Source organism: Bubalus bubalis, chromosome 4, assembly GCF_019923935.1.
Source record: "Bubalus bubalis isolate 160015118507 breed Murrah chromosome 4, NDDB_SH_1, whole genome shotgun sequence".
NCBI classification, from domain to species: Eukaryota; Metazoa; Chordata; class Mammalia; order Artiodactyla; family Bovidae; genus Bubalus; species Bubalus bubalis.
The window spans coordinates 31,204,890-31,231,100 of NC_059160.1; the positions used below are offsets into that span (position 1 = coordinate 31,204,890).

The window sequence follows — 26,211 nt, forward strand, 5'->3', positions numbered from 1 at the left end:
TAGACGCCTGTCATTAATATTTGATTTTAAAGTGGATTTTCTAGAAAGTATAAATGTCCAGTCTATTGAGAATTATTTACTCAGCTGACATAGACTTGCACATTTGAACTACTTAAATACTACGTCTATTTGGAGAATACATTTAAAGTCTATCTTACAAAGTAATTCTTCCACCTAAAACAATCTCAAGCATTTCTCACTAAAACAGAGCTTTTCAAAGCTGTCTAAATGGCCAACAGCTGTTAAAATATTACCAGCTCCAATATTAGAAGTATTTGAATTTCCTGAACATTTTTCTGTTATAAAGATGTGCTCATTAACACAGTAGTTGCATAAAGACCCCTATGCCTGGTTTGCTATAACTTTCTATCTCTCCTGGAGTGTCTTTGCAATTCTCTTCATTTCTGCCTTTTCAAAACCGAAATGAATTAAGTGATCAGTGGTCAAAATCTTTCACATTGTATGACTTGTATTTTATTTACAATTTTTCAGAATTATTCAACTTTCTGCTTTACTTTTTAAAAAAATTGAGTATAGTTGCTTTATCCCTAAAGAAGGGTATGGCAACCCACTTCAGTATTCTTGCCTGGAGAATCCCATGGACAGAGGAGCCTAGAAGGTTACAGTTGGTATGGTTGCAAAGAGTTGGACACAACTGAAGCGACTTAGCACGCATGCATGCATAGTTGCTTTATAATGTTGTGTTAGTTTCTGCTGTACAACAAAGTGAATCTGCTATATATATATGTATATATGTATATATATATATATATATACACATATATCCCCCCTCTTCAGCCTCCCTCCCACCACCCCCCATCCCACACCTCTAGGTCATCAATATAGCAACTTCACACTAGCTATCTATTTTGCACATGGGTAATGTATATACATGAGTGTTACTCTCTCAATTCATCCCACCTCCCTTTGAGTAACTCATCTCACCTCTCAATTCATTCCACCCTCCTCGTCCCCCTGCCCCTCATGTCTACAAGGCCATTCTCTACGTCTGCGTCTCTATTCCTACCCTCCACGTAGGATTGTTTGGCTTGTACTTTAAAATTGGGAAATATTTGCCTCCTATCCATGTCCATGTCCTAAAATACCCCACTTGTGGATTGGCCTCGCAGCCACTTTCATACCATCCAGTTGCTCTCTCCCTCTTTGCCTCTATATCCTTCTTCCCCTGTGGCTACGTGGCCTCCAGGTGAGCTCTCAATTATCTTGTTTCCCTGGGTTTCCCCAGTGGATGTTTTCTCTCCACCAATCCACACATCACCATGGTGATCCTAAGCAAGGAGAGAAGGAGATAGGTCCTAACAGGTTACCTCCAAGTAGCATTTCTTCTTTATCTGCTGATGAGAAATAAAAGTCTATATCCTACCAACCCTGAGTTACATTATTTTACCTTGGCCTCAGGACAAAGGGCAATTGGGACTGCAACTTGCTGGCTTCCTCTTACTGAACTATAAATTCCTTAAGGAAATGTTCATGTCCGATTTGATTTGATCCTTACAACCACAATGTGAAATGGGCAACTGTGTCTCCCACATTACTTCAGAGAAATTTTGTCTCCCCCTAAGATGTCTCTTTGAATATCTTCAAGTATATACTTAACCAATCCCTCTTCTGAGACCTCCTGAAAAGCTATTTGAATAGCACTTGCAATATTTTATATTCCCATCTGTATATGTAAAGCCAGTTCTATTCACCCTTCTTCCTACCATAGAAGAAAGGGTCGTACAATGCATAAAAAAAAAATCTTGCTGTCAGCTGTTCAAGCACACAATTTTCTATAGTTCCTGACCTCCAGTTTATGGATACATACATTTTTTTCTTTCTTTTTTTTTTTTTTTTTTGGCCTCGCTCCATGGCATGTAGGAATGTTGTTCCATAATCAGGGATTGAACCCACATCTGCTGCATTAGAAGCGTAGAGTCTTAACAACTGGACCACCAGGGAAATCCCACACATTCTTTATTTTTTTCTTTTTTTATACATAGATTGTTTAAGAACATCAACTTTCTTATCTTTGTTTCTTTCATTAAAATCGTGTATAAGGCACTGTGATAGGCACAGAGTCATCTAATGATCCCATTGGTTGCTCCTCACTGAGCTTTGACAAACTTGGGAAAATGACAACTAAACACTGAGTTTTGTCAGTCTTGGGGGAACAACAACTAAACACTGAACTTTGTAAGTCTTGGGGAAAGAACAACTAAGCACTGAGCTTTGTCAGTTTTGGGGAAATGACAACTAAGTGCCTGGAGCAAGGGGTTGGAGTCAGATGGCAGCAGCTGTCTGAACAGAGGACCAAATGCAGGGTAGAAATCGATTCCTACACATGCCACTGGAAGCCAAGTGTTTGCAAATCAGTCTTTCCCCATGACCTATACCATCTGTACTCATTTCTAATCAGAAAACTATTCTTTCATTTTAAAAACAACTTGAATTTTAAAGTTTTATATTAAGAAGTTATATCTTCTATAGAGTTCATGCTTTCAACCACTTACCAATCAAGAGGATCACTTGAATACACACATCACAACATCACATCACTTTACCAGGGATATAGTCTCATGGTTATTGCAACAGTGAAACCCATTTTTATCATGAGATCTTTCTGGTGCTTCAGCAAATGGGTATTTGAATTGTAATACAAATCTATTTCATATTTTGTTTTTCTAATCTCCTCTGCAGAGCTTTCCAAACTGCTCTGCAGATGCTGGGTTAGTTGGAATCCATTGGGCATTTTTTAAGGAGTAGGCTTTAGGTAACTTATTTTCCTTCCCCACAAACCTCTAAGTGAGGGAGTTTGCCATGATCTTCCATTTTGGTCTGAGATGTTGCTAATGTCTGTCATTCTTCTACTCTCCTCTAATTATGGGGCAATAGGAGAGCTGGAATTCAGTTTCCACTGGTCTTGCATAATCTGATTCCAGCTTGAGCTTCATGTAGCCCAGCATTTCTCATGATGTACTCTGCATACAAGTTAAATAAGCAGGGTGACAATATACAGCCTTGACGTACTCCTTTGCCTATTTGGAACCAGTCTGTCGTTCATGTCCAGTTCTGTTTCTTCTTGTCCTGCATACAGATATCTCAGGAGGCAGGTCAGATGGTCTGGTATGCCCATCTCTCTAAGAATTTTCCACAGTTTGTTGTGATCCACACAGTCAAAGGCTTTGGCGTAGTCAATAAAGCAGAAATAGATGTTTCTCTGGAACTCTCTTGCTTTTTTGATGATCCACCGGATGTTGGCAATTTGATCTCTGGTTCCTGGCCTTTTCTAAATCCAGCTTGAAGATCTGGAAGTTCTTTTAACTTATTTAACTTATATACAGAGTACATCATGAGAAATGTTGGACTGGATGAAGCACAAGCTGGAATCAAGATTGCTGGGAGAAATATCAATAACTTTAGATATGCAGATAACACCACTCTTATGGCAGAAAGTGAAGAACTAAAGAGCCTCTTGATGAAAGTGAAAGAGGAGAGTGAAAAAGTTGGCTTAAGTTCAACTTTCAGAAAACTAAGATCATGGCATCTTGGTCACATCACTTCATGGCAAATGTATGGGTAAACAAGGAAACAGTGACAGACTTTATCTTTTGGGGCTCCAAAATCACTGTCAATGGTGACTGCAGCCATGAAATTAAAAGATACTTGCTCCTTGGCAGAAAAGTTATGCCCAACCTAGACAGCATATTAAAAAGCAGAGACATTACTTTACCAACAAAGGTCCGTCTAGTCAAAGCTATGGTTTTTCCAGTAGTCATGTATGGATGTGAGAGTTGGACTGTGAAGAAGGCTGAGCGCTGAAGAATTGATGCTTTTGAACTGTGGTGTTGAAGACTCTTGAGAGTCCCTTGGACTGCAAGGAGATCCAACCAGTCCATCCTAAAGGAGATCAGTCCTGAATGTTCGCTTCCAACGAAGGACTGATGCTGAAGCTGAAACTCCAATACTTTGGCCACCTGATGCAATGAACTGACTCATTGGAAAAGACCCTAATTCTGGGAAAGATTGAAGGCAGGAGGAGAAGGGGTCAATAGAGGATGAAATGGTTGGATGGCATCACTGACTCGATGGACATGAGTTTGAGTAAGCTCCGGGAGTTGGTGTTGGACAGGGAAGCCTGGTGTGCTGCAGTCCATGCGGTCTCAGAGTTGAACATGACTGAGCAACTGAACTGAACTGCATGATCTGATACACTCTCATTGTTTCTTTTCCTTTTTTAAAAAATTACAGGTTATGTATTTATTTATTTTTGGCTGTGCCAGGTCATGATTGCTGCACACAGGCTTTCTCTAGTAGCAGCAAGTGGGGACTACTCTTCTTTGTGGTGCGTGGACTTCTCATTGCAGTGGATCCCTTTGTTGTGGAGCATGGGCTCTAGGCACTTGGACTTCAGTAATTGTGGCCCATGGGCTTAGTTATGCCATGGCATGTGGAATCTCCCAGACCAGAGAACGAACCCATGTCCCCTGCATTGGCAGGAGGATTCTCAACCAATCTCAACCATTCTCAAACATGGACCACCAGAGAAGTCCCTATTTCTCTTCTTTTATTGCCATCAACAACCCAAAATTGAGCAGACCTAAAGAGTCTACAGACCTGGGCCAACCAATAAGCCAACCAAGGCGTTCTCTGTTATGGAAAAATAATCCACAAATGAATTTGGGGTTGGTATGTTTTTTGCCAATTTAGGTTTAACTACATTGAAAACATTAATATGTTTAACTACAACCATTCAACAATGTCTCAGAGACACTGTCCTTATTATAATAGACTCTCTATTTTCTTTTGCTAATATTTTTTAAAGATAGTTTTAAATGTTATCCTTCATAAGGCACTATTTTATAGTAAGTGTTTTTGAACATATTATTTAAATGCCTAAAAGAATTTTAAACAAGACATTATCAATGCAGTTAAACTTTAAATATTCATATATTTATTCATATGGATTTAACAATTTATCCCCTATGGAAGACTAACCAAGTTTTCAAAAAGACTTCCCTTTTACACAGTAGAAAAAACTGACATAGTCAGGTGGCACAGTACAGATGATAACATCTTCCCACCATTAATTTGAGAAGTGACCTTGTACATTAACATAGCAAGATCTGGATTTTGGATAGCTATTGTCTTATGGAATTTGATTGTCTGCAAAAGTAAGCTTAAATTCATGGTTCTGATTCATGTGAAAAATAAAAATAATCACTAAAGACCAAATTATTTGAAATATATAGGTAGAACACATTCATGGCTAAGGTCAGGATCCTTTGGGGATGGGATGGCAGACTTGTTTAGCAGGTATAGAAGCTGTATAAACACTAACCAAAGGGTTATGGTGATGATAATTAAAAAATCAACATTAGGAAATGAAAATTCTTACCGCTTAAAGTAACCATTTTTAAAAACACTTCCAGTCTTCTTCCTATAATTAACACTCTTCCTCATGACCTAAATTGATTGGAGAAAAGGAATTGGGGAAAATAACTGGGATTTCATTATAAATTACAAAATTGCCATTCACTTAACCTCCTCCACTTTTTAGGCAGAGAATAAGTCCCAATGTAACACTGAGAGGAAGAGAATGAAACGTGTGGCATTTCCATTTCTATCAATAATCATTCTTACTACGTTCTAAGTTAGCCTGTTGGACTAGGGCGGAATTCAATTCTTGTATTCTCCGTGCTGCTTCTTCTTCCCACGAGGAACCTGACTCAGAGAAAACGGCGACTTGATATTTAACCGATCCCTTTCGGCCTCTTCCTCCTCGTCGTATCTCTCATCCTCATCGTCATCCTCCGCATCGCTGCTCTGAGGACTGGAGGCCTGAGATCCCGACGGAGAAGGTGGTACCGAGGGCGGCCTGGGATACTTAAACCCTTCAGTCTGCCAAAGCCAAAAATAAGACACGAAACATCAGAACGATTTCTTGATTTTTCAGTGAGGTAAACACTTGGCATGTGCATTTAATACAATCACAGCTGGATATTTTTTGTGGTCTGTTCAGGGGCTATTAATTTTTACTTAATTTGACTCTGGTACCACCAAGTTCAAGAGAGATTCTTTAAATAAATAGCTTCATTTTCCTGAGCACTGAAATGTGCCAGGTGCTATGTGTATGTGTGAGGGTATTTAATCTCCAACCAATCTGTTCCTCCTATTTACAGAAGAAAATTGAGGGTCCAAGAGGGTCCAAATGATTTGCTCAAGGTCATACAGCAAATGGTAGAGCAAAGATTGGTTCCAGAAGACCTGAATATTTTCAGAGCCTCTACAGACCTGGGCCAACTAATAGGTCAGTCAAGATGTTCACTGTGATCTAAGTGTAACAATTCTCAATTCTGGAAAAAACTAATCCATGGGTGAATGTGGGGTTTTTTTGGTCAGTTTAGGTTTAACAACATTTAAAACATCGTGCTGCAGTCCATGGGGTCACAAAGAGTCAGACATGACTGAGCGACTGAACTGAACTGAAAACATTGATACGTTTAACCACAATCATTCAGCAATGTCTCAGAGACACTGTCCTTATTATAATTAAGTAGGCTATTTTCTTTTTGCTAATATTTTTAGGATGATTTTTGGGATGATCTGGCTGTGACTACCCGAGAGCCCTTAATATCTACTGCCATGATACCCTGTTGAGATTATCAGTCTCTATTTCATCCTTCAGATTTATTCAACCAAACTGTAGAACATGGGCAGCCTGGGTATCCATGGACAGCCACCATTAGAAAGATTCCTGGAAGCCAGGCCACTTCATTGACCTTGACATTCCACCGGTTCCATTTATTTCAGTTAATGAGCATTTATCACTAGGTTTTAATCAATTGCCCTTCTACCTAAGATGCACTGAGATAACTCACTGGATAGACAGGCACTGAGCACCACCTGTAGGACAGACACCCTAATGCCACTGGGGAAACAAAGACGAAAACCATGAGGCTTCATCCATCAGGAAGACAAATGTAACAGCATTTGCCATTCTGAATTTCAACTATTTTTAGACACTATTCTGTCATATATGTACAACCATTTCAAGACTCTGATACTTTACCTGAAAGCAATACAAAACAAGAGAAAAAAAAAAGCTGAGTCCTCTACTTAGCATAGGAGTTCTATACTTATTTAGTTGAATTAGTTGAATAAATGGATGAATATAGCTGAATTATTATTCAGGACAGTGACCGCCTCTAAATACTCTAAGCAAGTCACTCTGAGGACATGGACATGGGAACGGAAACAATCATGGACATGGGAACTGAAATTTATAAACTGAGGGATTTATGAAGCCCTTTCATTTTCTCTATTAGCAAATTTTACCTCAGGTTAGCTTTCTAGATCTGGTCCTAAAATCCCAAATAAAGGTGAATATAAGGTATTGGGAAAAATTGTTTATGGTAAAAACCACTCCTGATTGAAAAACTACATCTACATTTGGAGTATCTATAAATACTTGACAAAGATCTCTAGCTTTTAGAAATCCTTGAATTTGATGACTCGTGTAATTGCTCACAATCCTTGCAGAGGCCACAGAAGCTTATCAATGAATATTTACACGAGATGTTGGCTCTTGTGGGGCGTGGAACTACTAACTAAGCTAAAATAGATCCCATGATCAACGGCAGAGGTTACATTTTTTTTCACCTAAGTGTTCACCTGATAGGGAGGGGACAGAGAAGTTTAGCTCTTGGACCACTGTGTAGACTTCTGTAAGGACTTATTCCACTGAAGAGAAATGTCTGATACTGCTCTACTTAGAGCTGTGTTTCCTTCTAAGTAAATGGATGACAAGTAGTCTCTTCTAGTCTCATGAATATAAATGTCTAAGGTGACTTTAGAGGAAGACTCCCTGGTGGGCATGGCTGAATGGAACAGAAATGGTCATCTAGTCCAATTTTTCTATGGTGCTTGAAGTCTCTCTATTATTCTTGCCGAGTCATCAACCAATATTTAAACATCTCCTTGAATAGCAAATTCACTTCTTATGAAAGTAGGCCAGTTTACTTTTCGACAGCTCTCAGAAGAACAGATGTCTCAGAGAAGTTTCAGGCACCAAAGCACGAGAGTTTTCATTTGAAAGTGCTTCTCCAGTGACACAAAGTAGCTGACTGCTGATCCTAGGTATGCTGCTACTGCTGCTAAGTCGCTTCAGTCGTGTCTGACTCTGTGCGACCCCATAGACGGCAGCCCACCAGGCTCCCCCGTCCCTGGGATTCTCCAGGCAAGAACACTGGAGTGGGTTGCTATTTCCTTCTCCAAGAGATCCTAAGTATAAACTAACTGAATTGAGGGCTTAGAGATGGTCTGACTTGTCAGTTTCTCTACTTGTTCTGTTGCAACACTATGAAAAAGCATAATAATTTGTGAGTTTAGCTACTTTCAAATAAAAGGACTTACTACACATAAACCATTTAGCTTTTAAAGCAAATAAACAATACATAAACTATTTACCGTTGGTGGTGATGTGGGTTCCATGTGGAATTTTTCTGGAAAGGCTCTGCTTAATGTCAGGTGCCTGGCATGCTGGTAATACTGTGATAGAAAATCAATCCGTGGTTAAAAAAACATTTATAGTTATATATTTATATCTCAGTGGCCAAATTATTATATAAAAATCTTATTCTCCCTCTTATAAATATATATAAAGTGGCAGATATTAGTCATCCTAAACTTAAGAATCAAAAAACCATGACATTGCTGTGTAATACTGGGAACTCAACCTGGTACTCTGTGACAACCTAGAGGGATGAGATGGGGGGTGGGAGGAAGGTCAAGAGGAGGGGATATATGTTTACTTATGGCTGATTCACATTTTATGGCAGAAAGCACCACAACATTCTAAAGCAATTATCCTCCAATTAAAAATAATTTTAAAAATATGGTAATTTATAGGTTTATTACTTTTCAGTGAAAAAGTAAAGAAATATTACCAAAAATTTGAAGGGAAGGCCATCCTTCTAAGTAAATGACTCTTACTTGAACTCTGAATTGAGCACAAAGGTGATTGAAAACACTTGTTTTATTCTCCAGAGAAGCAGTATGGTGTGGAAAAAAGCTGGGGCCTGAATAATCAGACAAAATTTAAATTGTGCTTCAGATATTAAGAAAGAAACATAACTTTTGCATGCCTTATCATCCTGCTTTCATTATAAGATGAAGACAGTAAAATTAATCTTCCAGGTAATAAGCGTAACTGTCAGCATTGGTGTGTGTGTATCCTCAGCTGATGGCTGCATCGTCATTTGTCAGCCAGAGTTCAGCAGTATATAAGCAGCTGCATTATGTGAAGGCAAAGTCAATTTAGTTTTTATTAAATCATCCAGTGCTAAGATGTATGAACATCTATCTGAGTATTTATAAACTTCAGAATAGAAACGAGGTATTTCCTGTACCTGTCATTTGGAGAAACAAGATTATTCCCACTCCCCATTGTAGTTGAGAAATGTGGTCATATTATCTCTTAGAGTGAAACAAAACAGGGACTTTCTTCTTGATGTTTTCCTCATCTTCATGAAACAATATCTGTCATGCATTAAGTTAAGCCCTAGCAATAGAATAATTGGTAAGATCATGGCTAGATCTCCCTGAACTGGCTATTCTGGTCTCAAACTAAATATGCAGAATTGGAGTTAGGACTTTGCAAACTCACATCAAGTTAAAAGTAGTCATAGTAAGTACATGAGAACATCAGTGAGATCCTAACAATGATGATACAGATTGACCTTATAGATGGCAACTCAAATCAGATCTTTTATAGTCCAGGGGGGAATTTTAAAGGGGTACTCTGTGTAGATCACAGACTTGCTTACTCTGCCTAAGTATCTCCAGTCCAGAAGATCTGAGAGCCTCTCGGTTCGATTCCTTTGAATAATCCTCTGGCGGCGTGACTGTTTGCAAAATCCATAGAGAAACTGAGTCAGCTGATTGCAAGAATCATCAGGTGAGCGGAACCGCCTGTCGACGATGTAAATTCCTGAGGGACACAAATACCAGAGCACAGGTAAAGGCAAGGCTAACCTTGGAGCATTTCTACTCCTGTTCCTTAGGATCCATCATGGACCGCATGCTTGTCCACTCCCTGACTCCCCTGCTGCTTCTGCTTCATCCTTTCCCTTCCAAGACTGTGTTTCTCCTGTGATTTCCTTCTAATAGCTCACAACTGTCACTAACACACAGCCAGCCAAATGAACATTGCCATAAAAAACCTGGCACACCAGGGCTACCCCAGATTAGTGGTCATCCTTGGGGCTGCTGGCTAACCAGAGTCTCCAGGGTAAGGGCTGAATCTCGGTGCTTTTCAAGTTCCCCAGTGTCCCCACTGTGCACCACGGGGGTGAGACTACAGCTGTCACCCAAGGAAAGACAACGCTGACAACAGGACTCTAAAAGACCAGAGAATCAGCATGTCCAGGCAGAGCATCCAGCCCATTCTAATTTTTCTTGCTGCTAGGCAACATGGACACAGAGATGGTGACACCATCTGCCATCTTAAATGTGAATTTTGATAACTCGGTAGTTGGAACTTACAAAATAATTATGCTGACCAATACACATACTCTAAAGCAATGGTTATCATAATATCACTTCCAGGTAATACAAGACCAAACCAGTTCAGAAAAATTAAAAGGTGAAAAGGAAAGATTTGTCCAAGTTTAGCACTCCTTTTGGAGAAGGGGATGGCTACCTACTCCAGTATCCTTACCTGGAGAATCTCATGGACAGAGGAACCTGGTGGGGTACAGAGTTGGACACGACTGAGCAACTAACACTTTCACTTTCACACTTTGTAGTTTGAGGCAATATATTCAATATTAATATCATCCTTATCTTTTCTATGGACCATATAAGTAATCTACTTTTAATCAACCAAGAAGTGTAAATATTAATTGGGGTTTCCCTACTGACTCAGCAGTAAAGAATCTGCCTGCAATGCAAGAGACCCAGGTTTGATCCCTGGATCAGGAAAATCCCCTGGAGGAGGGCATGGGAATCCACTCCAGTATTCTTGCCTGGGAAATCCCATGGACAGAGGAGCCTGGCGGGCTACAGTCCATGGGGTCACAGAGTCCAACACAACTTAGCGACTAAACAACAGCAAAAAAAAAAAAAACAATCATCATCGGGATAGTGTTAGAGTTGGGCTCTGTAAAGACTCTGTGCTTTGTTTGGTGAGGGGTCCCTTCTCCCTGGTTGGGTTCATGATGAAAAGCCTCACCATATGCAGTGGGGTCAGCCACATGCTCCTGCATGAAACAGCCAAAGCCAGAGAGATTGGTGGTCACACTGGGGATGCCCATCACAGTGCATTCAGCTGCCAGGGGAAACAGAAAAAGGCTTGGCTTCAGACCAGCAATTATACCCTCTTATACATCCAGAGAAGGAAAAAGCTCCAGTCCTAGTAACAGCAATGCTTGTTTTGTGCCAGGCACAGTACTAAGCTCCTTACATGCATGAACAAATTTAATCTTCTCGAGCAACCTGTGAAGTAAGGCTATCATTATCCCCATCTTACAGATGAAGACACTGAGACCCAGGGAGGTTAAATAGCTTGCCCAGCTTCACAAAGCCAGGGGATGTGGTGGAGCTGGGATTTGTAGCCAGGTGCCCAGCCCCAGAGCTGCTCAGAACTGCTACCTTACACTGCCTCTCTCTTTCCAGCTGCTTTTCTTTTGCTCTGTTCTAAGCTTGTGTCTCTAAATATATGGCAAGTTTATGCAGTAAGCCAACTCATTGGGAAAAGACCCTGCTGCTGAGAAAGACTGAGAGCAGGAGGAGAAGCGGATGACAGGAAGAGATGGTAGGATGGCATTACCAACTCAATGGACGTGAGTTTGAGCAAGCTCCAGGAGATGGCAAAGGACAGGGAATCCTGGCATGCTGCAGTCCATGGGGTTGCAAAGAGTCGGGAGACGACTGAGCGACTGAACAACACCAAAATACATTATGGACAAGACCAGTTCCTCCCCTCATTTTCATCTCTTTTGCCACCAATCTCTTCCACTTTCTCGGGTGCTCAGTAAAACCATGGTTTATTTCAATCTTCTATCACCTTTTAGTCAAAACCTTTTCTTTAGACAGTCTCAGATGTTACCACACTCAAGGATGATTGAATTGTTAACATGAAATTTATATTTAATTATGGAATCTTTCTTGGAATTTTTCTTAGTGGGGATGGGTGGATAAAAAAAATTTCCTCATGACCTATGTACTCCTATTCTGCAAGTATTTCCTCTTGGTTTGGCTGCAGAGAGTAGGGGTTTTCAAATTTGGGGGAAGATGGAAGAGGAGAGGAAATTGAATTAGGGATTATTGACTCATTTGAGAATGTGATGAAACCCTAGAACTCCTCCCCAGAAAAATTTTGCCTACAATTCTACAAAACTTCACAGATCCTTAGTTTTATTAAATACTCTTTTACACACAAATAATACAATTTCAGGCACCTTTATAAGCACCGTATGTGTCCACTGAATGAAATTAATGAAGTCAGTGTTTATCGTCATTGGGTTTTCTCAAAACATAAAACACAGATTTTAATACTTTCCAAAGTGAGAGTTAGCACCACATAAAGCAATTTTTCTAAAAAATCATCTAATATGCTAATACCAAACTTATACCACCAGAGTTTCTGCTATTTCTGTAATTCAAGTTAGGAAAGGAGGGGCCAACTTCTTTTAGTTAATTTAAAACAGAGAAGGACTCATTCACTATTTAGGATGTATTTCTCATACCCCCCTTTCCATCTACTTATCTTTTATAACACCTTTACTGGCCTTTATCTTAACAAACTAGATATAGCTCTTCAGGTTAAGTTTACCTTTGTCCTGTAATATTCTGGTGGGAAATAAGTTAGATAACCTTCTCTTTTTCCAGTATAAATGACTTCCCACATTCCGGCTGTCACTCATGTTTTGGTTTTGTCCTTTTTTGTCCTCCATATTTACATTTGAAAATTATATTACTTACTAGAAAGAACAGGAGTAACAAAATTGCCAGTTCATCAAGTGAATTGTTTCAATGTATCTCAAAAGATAGTTACTTTATTAAAAACAATTTAAGGTAACTGTGTGGGCATTTTACAAGTAAGGAGATACTGCCTTCAGGAAAGTGGAATTGGTGCTACAAGAGAAAGAACTGGAGGAGTCAGATTAGTAACTTTACTATGTCGTGTTTCAAGAATGGGTAATTCTTTATCAATCTTTCCCCAAACGTTCTAATGGTTTTACAGCTGCTGGCAAATTATTCTTGCTGGAGCCTAAGGTAATAAAAAAGGAACTTTATCAAAAGATGCAGAGCCTTGTCATTCCTATTGTAAAGATTATAGTATCCTATTTATATAGAATTTAAAATTCTATACTTAAATTCTGGGGTCAGAATGCAAAGATTAGAAAAACCTTTCTCATAATTCAGCCTATGACCGCTCCCACCCTTGCTGCTGCCCCTTACTTAGACCACGATGACACGGAGATGCAGAAGGCAAAATGTATTCATTATAAATAAAAATGTTTTCTGAGCCTTTTATTTTCAATTATAAATAGAATTATAGCTGTACTAGGAGGAAAATCTCTGATTACCAAAAAGATGGAAAAGTCATCAATGTCTTCTTTGCATTGGCATACAAAATAAATGTTTCCTTTTTAATTAGGCATTTCAGTACAAATACAAATTGATGGCTCCTGATGCCATTGACAACCAAGTTAGTAGGATACAGAAAAGAAAAAAAGACAGTGGATCTGAGAATCTACCACCTGTGGAAAAAAAGGGTCTGAATAGAATTACGTCATTGGCATAATGCCTATCACCAAACTGACATGCTATCTTTACCTCTTTTTCTGAGAGACAAGGGTGTGAAGATGACTTTTCACCATACATCTCTTTATACTATTTGTGTCTTTAACCATGTGAATGCATTACGTAATTAAAAGACAAATATATCCTTAACTTAAAAAGGGATTCTTCTGAAATAAATTTTATAACAATTTCAGAAACAATTGTTTCTCATATTAATCTCCTTGTAGTTAGTTTCTCCTTCATATTAATGGATAAGATTGGTGAATTTAACTAAAAAGATATATTCTTTATAAAATAGTCTTTTTCTTTGGAATGCAATGAGGCAAGAATTCAGATACAAAAATATGCCCAACCACAACCTCTTACACTTATATAAAAGATTACGTATTATGTTCTTGGGCTTCCCATGTGGCACTAGTCTTAAAGAACTTGTCTGCCAATTCAAGAGACATAGGAGAGGTGGGTTTGATCCCTGGGCTGGGAAGATCCCCTGAAGGAGGGCACAACAACCCACTCCAGGATTCTTGCCTGGAGAATCTCATGGACAGATGAGCCTGGCGAGCTACAGTCCATAGGGTCACAAAGAATTGGGCACGACTGAAGTGACCTTAGCATGCACACACGCGTTATGTCCTTATGCTTATGTCAGAAGCAACAAAGCGTAAATCTGACCTCTGGGATAGATCCAACCAAAATCACTTTAAAAACAAACAAAACCAGAACCTTAGTAGAAATGACATATCAACTTGGAATACTACATACATGTGTGTAGAATAATATTCTAATACAATTTAAAGCATCTCACAATCTATACATGTCACATACCTGGAGTATAACCCCAGGGTTCATAGTAAGATGGAAATACTCCAAGATGACAACCTCGGACAAACTCTTCATAATCCATGGGTAGCAAGGGGCTGGTGGAGGACAGGAACTCTGGGTGCAAAATCAACTGAAAGAGAAAAAAAATCTAATGAGAAAAAAGAGAAAAGAAAGAAGAAATTAGAGCAAAAAAATCTCCTAAAGTTTTTTTATTTCAGAATTTTGATACTATAGAATCATTGTGTTATAGACTCAGGGGAAAGAAAGAGAGATAAGGAAAAAGAAAAAGGAAAAGGTCTGGGTGCTTTTTCCTCCCTTCTCTATTCTCTGTGATTATCTACTCCAAGGACTGATTTTCCCTTAAGTTCCCAGGCCTGGATTGGAGGATATAGAGTTGTGTCCATTTTTGTTCTCATGCTAAATTCATCCAACCCAACCTTTATTGACAGTAAAGGTTTTATTTGCTTTTCTAACTGCTGGCCCCTGTCTTGTTTTTCAATTTATTCCCACCAGGAACAGAAAAGAAAGGAGCTACCCTTCCACGCCAAGTGAAATGGAACTGAGGGCCAGTTGCAAGCTACCAAGGCGATGTCCCTGAACTGGAGACAGGAAGAAGAGCAGGACATCCTGATAGGATATTTTCACCATGTGAGTACAATGGTCAAAAATAACCTCCAGAGCAGAGGTTATAGAAAAATGCGGTAAACAACTAAGATGCAATGAATTTGAGCATTGCCTTTCCTTTTAGCATAATTGATTTAAGTTTATGCAATTTGATTTTACACAACAATTGTGTTTAAAACTGGCCCACAGCATTCTGAACAGTTAGCAATTGGCTCCCGGGCACTGGTGTGAGCCTTTTCTTGGACTGCGCAGCCTGTGCATGTGTGTATGCTAGTCACTTCAGTTGTGTCTGACTCTTTGCAACCCCATGGACTGTGTAGCCTGCCATGCTCCACTGTCCACGAGATTCTCCAGGCAAGAATACTGGAGTGAGTTGCCATGCCCTCTTCCAGGGGATCTTCCCAACCCAGGGATCGAATCTGTATCTCTTACGTCTCCTGTATTAGCAGGAGGATTTCCACTAGCGCCACCTAGGAAGCCCCGCAGCCTTTAATTTTCTGCCAAGGCAGAGACCAAACTGCAGCTATACTTGGACAGCTATGACTAGAATAGCTACTTAGCTGGTAACCTAGATAAATGAGTTCTATTTCTCTTATTTGTTAAAATGATGAATTATGAATTTTAATATAATTATCATATATAAATTATAGTACTCCAGTACTACAGTACTTTAAAATCAGATTTTTCTAATTCATTTATTAGAATTTAACTTTCATAACTTACTTAGCTATGAGGAGAGGCTGATAGGTAACCTAAAATTGGTTTGGTGAGAACTTTAATAAAATGGAGAAATATAATTATATATATATAATATATATTTTCATATATAGTATGTTTTATATATTTTTATTTGTTTATATGTAAACATGTTTATATATAACTTGAAATAATGTCAAATTTACCGAAAAGTTGCAAGTATAATGTGAAGAGAATTAATATTTTTCCAGATCCATATGAGTATAAATTGCTGACTAGATGCTCATCATCCACAAATACTTAATGTGTGTTTCCTACAAACAAGAATATTCTCCCTTAAAAAACTAAAAATAGAGTAACCATATGATCCTGCAATTCTACTGCTGGGTATGTATCAGGAGAAAACTCGAATTTGAAAAGATACCATGCACCCCAGTGTTTATAGCAGCACTATTCACAATAGCCAAGACATGGAAGAAACCTAAATGTCCACTGATACATAAATGGATAAATATGAAATATTACTCCATTAAAAAATGAAATAATGCCATTTGCAGCAACATGGATGGACCTAAAGATGATCATATTAAGTGAAGTAAGTCAGATAAAGACAAATATATGATATCACATATGCATAGAATCTAAAAGATGGTACAAATGACCTTATTTACAAAATAGAAATAGACTCATAGCCATAGAAAACAAACTTATGGTCACCAAAGGAAACAGTGAGGGAGAGGGGAAGAGAGATAAACTACAAGTTTGGGATTAACATATATACACTGCTGCTGCTGCTGCTAAGTCGCTTCAGTCGTGTCCGACTCTGTGCGACCCAATAGACGACAGTCCACCAGGCTCCCCCGTCCCTGGGATTCTCCAGGCAAGAACACTGGAGTGGGTTGCCATTTCCTTCTCCAATGCATGAAAGTGAAAAGTGAAAGTGAAGTCTCTCAGTCATGTCTGATTCTGTGCGACCCCATGGACTGCAGCCTTCCAGGCTCCTCTACCCATGGGATTTTCCAGGCAAGAGTACTGGAGTGGGGTGCCATTGCCTTCTCCAATATATACACTACTGTATATAAAATAAGTAAACAATGAGGTCCTACTGTATAGCACAGGAAATGAGACTTATAATACTAATAACTTATAATGGAAAAAACTAAAAAAGAATATATATGTATATAGAGCTGAAACACTTTGCTGTATGGTTGAAATGAACAATTGAAATAAGTGTGCTACTGCTACTGCTAAGTCGCTTCAGTCGTGTCTGACTCTGTGCGACCCCATAGACGGCAGCCCACCAGGCTCCCCCATCCCTGGGATTCTCTAGGCAAGAACACTGGAGTGGGTTGCCATTTCCTTCTCCAATGCATGAAAGTGAAAAGTGAAAGTGAAGTCGCTCAGTCGTGTCCAACTCTTAGTGACCCCATGGACTGCAGCCTTCCAGGCTCCTCTGTCCATGGAATTTTCCAGGCAAGAGTACTGGAGTGGGTGCCATTGCCTTCTCCGGAAAGAAGTGTATATTCTTCCAAAGAGATTATTTAGAAGAAAAAAAAAAATCTAATTTGGGATATACAAGCAATAATGATGACAATAGTTGTCCAATACTTTATATATTATAAATCAGTTTCACATATATTACCTCATTTAATCTTAGCAACATTGTGTGATAAGGAGAGTAGACATTCTGATTGTCCTTATTTTATTCTATTTCTAGTTTTAAAAATAAGGAAACTAAGACTTTGCAAGCATATCTCAATAGATCCATAAATAGGAGATATGAAACACTGAAGAAGAAATGAAATGGTAAAATGTCCAAAACTAGTACCTATAAATGATGGTTTATTCAATCACAAGAGTCACAAATTGGCAAAGAAAATGGATAAAGTATTTTCTTCCACAAAACATGATTTTAATTCCTATTACATGCAAAGTGCTGCACTAGGAAAAGAGACCGAAGAGACAGACACTTGGCTGTGTCTACGTCTACAAGTCCGAAGCCCACTGTACTCTGTTGGCAAATATCAGCAAAGAGAGATTTGAAAGGCATTGTGCCTGCTTTTCCAAACTTAGGAAGATTTGTTCTCTTCAAAGCCCATTTGGAAACATGAAAACATCATGGCTCATTCGTTTTGTTCCCAGCCAAAGAGAATAACAGCACAACTAAAATAAGAACACAGCTGTTCTACATCCTAAAACAGCCAATGGCAGAAGCCCAGGGCAGAGGAAGGGATGTTAGAGGTCAGCCCAAGGTCATAGGGAGGATTAAATGAGATCCTGTGTGCAAAGCCCCCCAGCAGAGCAGCTGGTTCACAGCAAGACCTGGATCAGTCAACAGACAACAAAAACTTGTCAGGCTGTATTTTTCCTGGGAGGGAAGCAAGGTCCCCGGAGGTTAGTTTGCTTTCACAGTGAGCAGCACAGAGTCCAGATCTGAAATCTGCAGTCCACTTTTCTCACTATGCCTCAAAACTGAGGCAGGATCAATGATAAATTCAGATTCAAAATTATCTGCAATGCTTCCTGAGTCAAATGGTCACATTAATATAAAAAACTTGTCAATTCAGTTGGAGAGTTAAGAATCACTCTATAGCTGTCTATAAACATGCAGGTAATCCAATAAATACTTATACTGTCAAACTTTTAAAGGGCACTATTAATAAAATAAAATACCTAATTCTTCCAAAGTTTATCACAGTGCTTTGAATGTATATTGTTAGAGCTATTCTTTAGAAAACAAACTTACAGTTACCAGGAGCTAAGGCGGGGAGGGATAAATTTAGAGATGTAGATTGACACATACACACTACTATATAAAAAATAGGCTTCCCTGATAGCTCAAACAGTAAACAATCTGTCTGCAATGCAGGAGACCCGGGTTCGATCCCTGGGTCAGGAAGATCCCCTGGAAAAGAGAATGGCGACCTACTCCGGTATTCTTGCCTGGGAAATCCCATGAACAGAAGAGCCTGGAGGGTTACAGTCCACGGGATGGCAAAGAGTTGGAAACAACTGAGCAACTGACACTTCCACTTTCATATATAAAATAGATAACAAGTAAATACCTATTCTATAGTACAAGGACTCTACTCAATATTTTGTAATGACCTATATGGGGAAAGAAGTTTTTTAAAAAAGATCTGATACATGTGTATGTATAACTGATTCAGTTTGCTGTACAGCAGAAACAAACACAACACTGTAAATCAACTATACTCCAATAAAAATTTTAAAAAGGTAAAAAGAGGCTATTCTTTTATTTCTTTTCTGTGTGTTTGTCTTATATTGAACAGTGAATATCTGAAAATATTCATGAGCTTAACTACATAAACACAATTTCTTTGAGAAGCCTGCTAAACAGGGTACGTATGATTTATTTAGGGCTTTCTGGTGGCTTAACAGTAGAATCTGCCTGCCAATAGAGGAGACACTGGTTCATTCCCTGGGTTGGGAAGATTCCCTGAAGAAGGAAATGGCAACCACTTCACTATTCTTGCCTGGGAAATCCCATGGACAGAGGAGACTAGAGGGCTATAGTCCATGGGGTGGCAAAGAGTCAGACACGACTGAGGGACTAAACAACAACAGCCTCTTCTTTCCACTTTGCTCTCTCTTCCTTGTGTCTGGCTGCACCTCTCTGCCTGCTCTTCCTTTCCACTTCTTTATCCTTCACAGATATTTCTGTCAATAAGTTTTCATAACTACTCCTGTCTTGATATCTGCTTTTCAGAGGACAAAAATTGAGAAAACAGATGAGACATGATCACCAGCTCAAAAAACCCACAGTCTCTGGAGAAATGGACACATTAAATTAAAATATATAGAATTCAATGTGATAACTCCTATAATTGCAGGAGATACAGACAAGGAAACAATTGTTCTGTCTGGAGTAGGTAAATGTATATTAAAGAAAAGTGTAAGAAAGAGATGACTCTGAGTTTGGATTCCAAAAGAATTGTTCAAGTAACAGAAATAAGATTATTTCAGAGGGAAAAAATATCAGCAATTACATAGAGATATCAAAGTGTTTCATATGTTTAGGAAATAAGTTACTTGTCCATTCCTAGCAATTGCTTGACTGTTATCATACTTTTTTAAAAACATCAATCTGTGTTTATTGTACATAATAAGCATCAAGCACAGACAGATCATCAGAGGAAGAGTCAAACATTTAGATATGGATGTGACAAGAAATCAAATCACCCTGGCCTCCAAAATCAAGTCCCCTGGGGGTTCTCAGTCCCTTTGCCAGATCCCCAGGTTGGGAATTCTGTTGTGGGTCCTAGAACTTTCTTAACAGTGTGAGCATTTCTTTGGTATAATTGTTCTGCAGTTTGTGGGTCGTCTGCTCTATGGCTCTGTGGTGGGGCTAATGGCAACCTCCTCTAAGAGGGCTTATGCCACATGCTGTGTGACCCAGGTCTGCTGCACCCAGAGCTCCTGCCTCTGTGGCAGGCCACTGCTGACCCATACCTCAGTAGGAGACACTCAAACACTCAAAGGCAGGTCTGGCTCAGTCTCTGTGGGATCTCTGGGTACTGATGTGCAGAAGATTTTGTTTGAGCCCTCCAAGTGTCTCTGGCAGGTATGGGGTTTGATTCTAAATGCAATTTCACCCCTCCTACCAATCTGCTGGGGCTTCTTCTTTGCCCTTGGATATGGGGTATGTTTTTTTGGTGAGATCCAACATTCTTCTGTCGATGGTTGTTCAGCAGGAAGTTGCAATTTTGGAGTTCTCACAGGAGGAGATGAGCGCATGTCCTTCTACTCCACCATCTTGCTTCCCTCCAGGGAATTTGATTTTGGAGGCCAGTGGGATTTGATTACAGCACTTACACAGGACCAGGGAAACAGACTCTTGGAGGGCACAAACAAAGCCTTGTGCACATCAGCAGCCAGGAGAAAGGAACAGTGTCCTCACAGGAGACTGAGCCAGACTTGCCTGCGAGTGTCCAGGAGTCTCTGGCAGAGATGTGGGTCGACAGCGGCCTGCTGCAGGGTCGGGGCACTGAATACAACAGTGTCTACACACATCCTTTTGAAGGAGGTTTCCATTATCTTCATTACCCCTACCATAGTTTGGCCTCAGTCAAACAACAGGGAAGGAACACAGGCCGACCCATCAAAAGAAAACTAGAATAAAGATTTACCAAGCATGGCCCCATCTATCAGAACAAGACCCAGATTCCCCCACAGTCAATCTCTCTCATCAGTAAACTTCCATAAACCTCTTACTGAGCATGGCCCCATCCATCAGAACAAGACCCAGATTCCCCCACAGTCAATCTCTCCCATCAGAAAACTGCCATAAACCTCTTATCCTTATCCATCAGAGGGCAGACAGAATGAAAACCATAATCACAAAAAATTAACCAAACTGATCACATGGACCACAGCCTGTCTAACTCAATGGAACTATGAGCCATGCTGTGTAGGGCCACCCAAGACAGATGGGTCATAGGGGAGAGTTCTGACAAAACATGGTCCACTGGAGAAGGGAATGGCAAACTACTTCAGTATTCTTGCCTGAGAACCTCATGAACACTATAAAAAAGCAGAAGGATATGACACTGAAAGATGAACTTACCAGGTCTGTAGGTGCCAAATATGCTACTGGAGAAGAGTGGAGAAATAACTCCAGAAAAAAGGAAGAGACAGAGCCAAAGCAAAAACACCCAGCTGTGAATGTGACTGGTGATGGAAGCAAAGTCCAATGCTGTAAAGAAGAATATTGCATAGGAACCTGAATGCTAGGTCCATGAATCAAGGTAAATTGGAAGTGGTCAAACAGGAGATGGCAAGAGTGACAACTGACATTTTAGGAATCAGTGAACTAAAATGGACTGGAATGGGCGAATTTAATTCAGATGACAATTATATCTACTCCTGTGGGCAAGAATCCCACAATAGGCAAGAATCTATTGCTTCTAAGGAAGCAATAGAGCAGACCTCTTAGTCAACAAAAGAGTCCTAAATGCATAAATTAAGAGTCCTAAATCTAAAAAATGACAGAACTATCTCTGTTCGTTTCCAAGGCACACCATTCAATATTACAGTAATCCAAGTCTATGCCCCAACCAGTACACTGAAGAAGTTAAAGTTGAACAGTTCTATGAAGACCTACAAGATCTTCCAGAACTAACACCAAAAAAAGATGTCCCCTTCATCATAGCGGACTGGAATACAAAAGTAAGAAGTCAAGAAATACCTGGAGTAACAGGCGATTTTGGCCTTGGAGTACAGAATGAAGCAGGGCAAAGGGGAACAGAGTTTTGCCAAGAGAACATATTGGTCATAGCAAACACCTTCTTCCAACAACGCAAGAGACAACTGTACACGTGGATATCACCGGATGGTCAACACTGAAATCAGATTGATTATATTCTTTGAAGCTGAAGATGTAGAAGCTCTATACTGGCAGCAAAATCAAGGCCAGGAGCTGACTGTGGTTCAGATCATGAACTCCTTATTGCCAAATTCAGACTTAAATTGAAGAAAGTAGGGAAAACCACTAGACCATTCAGATATGACATAAGTCATATCCCTTACGATTATACAGTAGAAGTGACAAATAGATTAAAGAGATTAGATTTGATAGACAGAGTGCCTGAAGAACTATGGACAGAGGTTTGTGACATTGTATAGAAGGCACTGATCAAGACCATCCCCAAGAAAAAGAAATGCAAAAAGGCAAAATGGTTGTCTGAGGAGACCTTACAAATAGCTGAGAAAAGAAGAGAATCTAAAGGCAAAGGAGAAAAGGAAAGATACACCCATCTGAATGCAGAGTTCCAAAGAATAGCAAGGAGAGATAAGAAAGCCTTCTTCAGTGATCAATGCAAAGAAATAGAGGAAAACAATACAATGGGAAAGACTAGGGATCTCTTCAAGAAAATTAGAGATACCAAGGGAAAATTTCATGCAAAGATGGGCACAATACGGGACAAGAACGATATGGACCTAACAGAAACAGGAGATATTAAGAAGAGGTGGCAAGAATGCAGAAAACTATACAAAAAAGATCTTCATGACCCAGATAACCACGTTGGTGTGATCACTCAGCTAGAGCCAGACATCCTGGAGTGTGAAGTCATGTGGACCTTAGGGAGCATCACTACAAGCAAAGCTAGTGGAGGTGATGGAATTCCAGTTAATATATTTCAAATTCTAAAAGATGATGCTATGAAAGTGCTGCACTCAATATACCAACATATTTGAAAAACTCAGCAGTGGCCACAGGACTAGAAAAGGTCAGTTTTCATTTCAATCCCAAGGAAAGGTAATGCCAAAGAATATTCAAACTACCCCACAATTGCACTCATCTCATATGCTAGTATAGTAATGCTCAAAATTCTCCAAGCCAGGCTTCAACAATACGTGAACCATGAACTTCCAGATGTTCAAGCTGGTTTTAGAAAAGGCACAGGAACCAGAGATCAAAATCAAGAGAGCTCCAGAAAAACATGAACTTCTGCTTTACTGACCATGCCAAAGCCTTTGACTGTGTGGATCACAACAAACTGGAAAATTCTTAGAGCTGGGAATACCACACCACCTTACCTGCCTCTTGAGAAATCTGTATGCAGGTCAAGAAGCAATAGTTAGAACTGAACATAGAACAACGGACTGGTTCCAAATTGAGAAGGGAGTACGTCAAGGCTGTATATTATCACCCTGCTTATTTAACTTATATGCAGAGTATATCATGAGAAATGCTGGGCTGGATGAAGCACAAGCTGGAATCAAGACTGCCAGGATAAATAGCAATAACCTCAGATATGCAGATGACACCACCTTTATGGCAGAAAGTGAAGAGGAACTAAAAAGCGTCTTGATGAAAGTGAAAGAGGAGAGTGGAAAAAGTTGGCTTAAAACTCAGCATTCAGAAAACTAAGATCATGGCATCCTGTCCCATCACTCTATGGCAAATAGATGGAGAAACAATGGAAACAGTTACAGAGTTTATTTTGGGGGGCTCCAAAATCACTGCAGATGGGGTGACGGCAGCCATGAAGTTAAAAGACACTTGTTCCTTTGAAAAAAAGCTATGACCAACCTAGACAGCATATTAAAAAGTAAACACATTACTTTGCCAACAAAGGTCCATCTAATCTAAGCTATGGTTTTTCCAGTAGTCATTTATGGATATGAGAGTTGGATGATAAGGAAAGCTGAGTATTGAAGAACTGATACTTTTGAACTGTGGTGTTGGAGAAGACTCATAGACTGCAAGGATATCCAACTAATCAATCCTAAAGGAAATCAGTCCTGAATATTCATTGGAGGGACTGATGCTGAAGCTGAAACTCCAATACTTTGGCCACCTGATGTGAAGAACTGACTCATTGGAAAAGACCCTGATGCTGGGAAAGACTGAAGGCAAGAGGAGAAGGGGACGATGGAGGATGAGATGTTTAGATGGTATCACCGACTCAATGGACATGAGTTTCAGCAAACTCCAGGAGATGGTGATGGACAGGGAAGCCTGGTGTGCTGCAGACTATGGGGTCACAAAGAGTCGGACACAACTGAGTGACTGAACTGAACTGTGACATGAAAGGTTCTGAGAAAAACAGAAATCAAAAGGGAAATAACATGCTTTCTTGCTCCCACTATTTTCTTTCCAAGATACAAAAAACTGAGAAGGACCAGTCTGGAGTAAACTACATGAGAATGATGACAAGTGTGTGTTGACATACTCTGTGGATAGAATCCTGCTGAAAAAATGTAGAGTGGTGCAGTCTTGGCAGCAATAGTCCTGCATTTCCAGGGGGTAATGTGCAGTCTGGCTCTTATATGTGTGCTATGTGTTGAAAATTTGGAAATTCATGAACACAAATGAGAAATTAAAAATCACCCATAATTCTATAGCACAGGGCAATATACACATATATGTGGGTCTATGTGTAGATTGTTTGAAATGAAAGGGTTAACACAATATGGAACATTTTATAAACAGCATGGATCATGTTCTACTATGAGCTCTTTCTACTATTATTAAAATTTCTCCTGCCTTGATTTCTTATGTATTTTCCTCTTTCTTTCTTTCCCTAATCTTTCATCTTTTAATCCTCTCTTGAGGTTTCCTTGTGTCAATATTTTCTTCATTCTTTCCACCTAGTCTTCCAACATGGCAAGGTCATCATTCCTTGGCCCCCACTACTGCCCACATACCAATAGCTCCCCTCACAACTGTCCTTATAAACCCCAGACCTATGTTTTCTAAGTACTTCTTAAGCATCTTAACTTGAATATCCCATATGTAACTTAATCTATGAAAAATTGAACTTCATTTGAGATATGACCCTCAAACCAACTTCTTTTAAAGCTTTTCCTTAGGTTCTAGAAAGTGTGGGTTACATACTGAAGCCTTGCTTTCTGCCTATTTCTCACTATATGTCTACTGGTCACTTAAGTATGGTCTTTTTCTGCAGGCAACCATTTCTTCCATTGTTTCATCCTCTCCAGAACTTCTGAGAAGGCCTTTGGTAGTGGCCCTCAGTATCTCTCACCTGGACTGTTGCTGTTGCTGCTGCTGCTAAGTCACTTCAGTCATGTCCAACTCTGTGCGATCGATCCCATAGACGGCAGCCCACCAGGCTCCCCCATCCCTGGGATTCTCCAGGCAAGAACACTGGAGTGGGTTGCCATTTCCCTCTCCAGTGCAGGAAGTGAAAAGTGAAAGTGAAGTCGCTCAGTCGTGTCCGACTCTTAGCGACCCCATGGACTACAGCCTACCAGGCTCCTCCATCCATGGGATTTTCCAGGCGAGAGTACTGGAGTGGGGTGCCATTGCCTTCTCCGGACTCTTACAGTAGGTCCTTAACTTGTCTCCATGACATCCACTGATGCCTATGTCAACGATTGAGTGCAGGATGAGAAATACATTTAAGAATAGATTGTATTTTCCCAAGAGGCTTTACAGAGAAGAGTAGAAAAACATTTAAAAACATCAAGAGCGGGTAGAGTTAAGGCAAAGCTTGTTTTTTCATGTGGAAAAATTTCAGAAATATTTGTAAACAGCAAGGGAAAAAGCTAGTAAGCCTACAATATAGAAAAGGATAAACAGGGTGCATTTCCTAAGAATGTGGGAGGAAATAAGGTCCCAGAAAAACTTACAATCTGAAGGAAAAGAAGTAAAAATGAGTCAAAATCTAGATGTGAGGCCAGTATGAAGGGACTGTGAAGGAATTAGAATTCATATCATCTTAGAATTCATATCATCTGCTAAAGGCAAAAGAAAGAAGGGACACTGGGACC

General features: G+C 39.7%; 1 protein-coding gene across 3 annotated transcripts in view; it reads right to left on the reverse strand.

Moving 5' to 3' along the window:
- Positions 1 to 4,926: 4,926 nt before the first annotated feature.
- The window catches only part of GYS2 (glycogen synthase 2), a 58,569-nt gene continuing 37,284 nt past the window's right edge, over positions 4,927 to 26,211 (reverse strand). The window contains exons 12-17 of one of the 3 annotated variants that reach the window (XR_003108717.3): positions 14,635 to 14,761; positions 11,234 to 11,329; positions 9,828 to 9,991; positions 8,949 to 9,080; positions 8,470 to 8,550; positions 5,841 to 5,901 (exon numbers count right to left, since the gene is read on the reverse strand). Coding sequence is in view for 2 of the 3 variants with exons in the window: in XM_006067639.4 (XP_006067701.2) it covers positions 5,680 to 5,901; positions 8,470 to 8,550; positions 9,828 to 9,991; positions 11,234 to 11,329; positions 14,635 to 14,761 (690 nt within the window). In the remaining variant the exon portion in view is untranslated. Of the gene's footprint in view, positions 5,902 to 8,469; positions 8,551 to 8,948; positions 9,081 to 9,827; positions 9,992 to 11,233; positions 11,330 to 14,634; positions 14,762 to 26,211 lie in introns of all 3 variants that reach the window. The other 2 variants (XM_006067639.4, XM_025283376.3) reach the window with 2 other exon arrangements.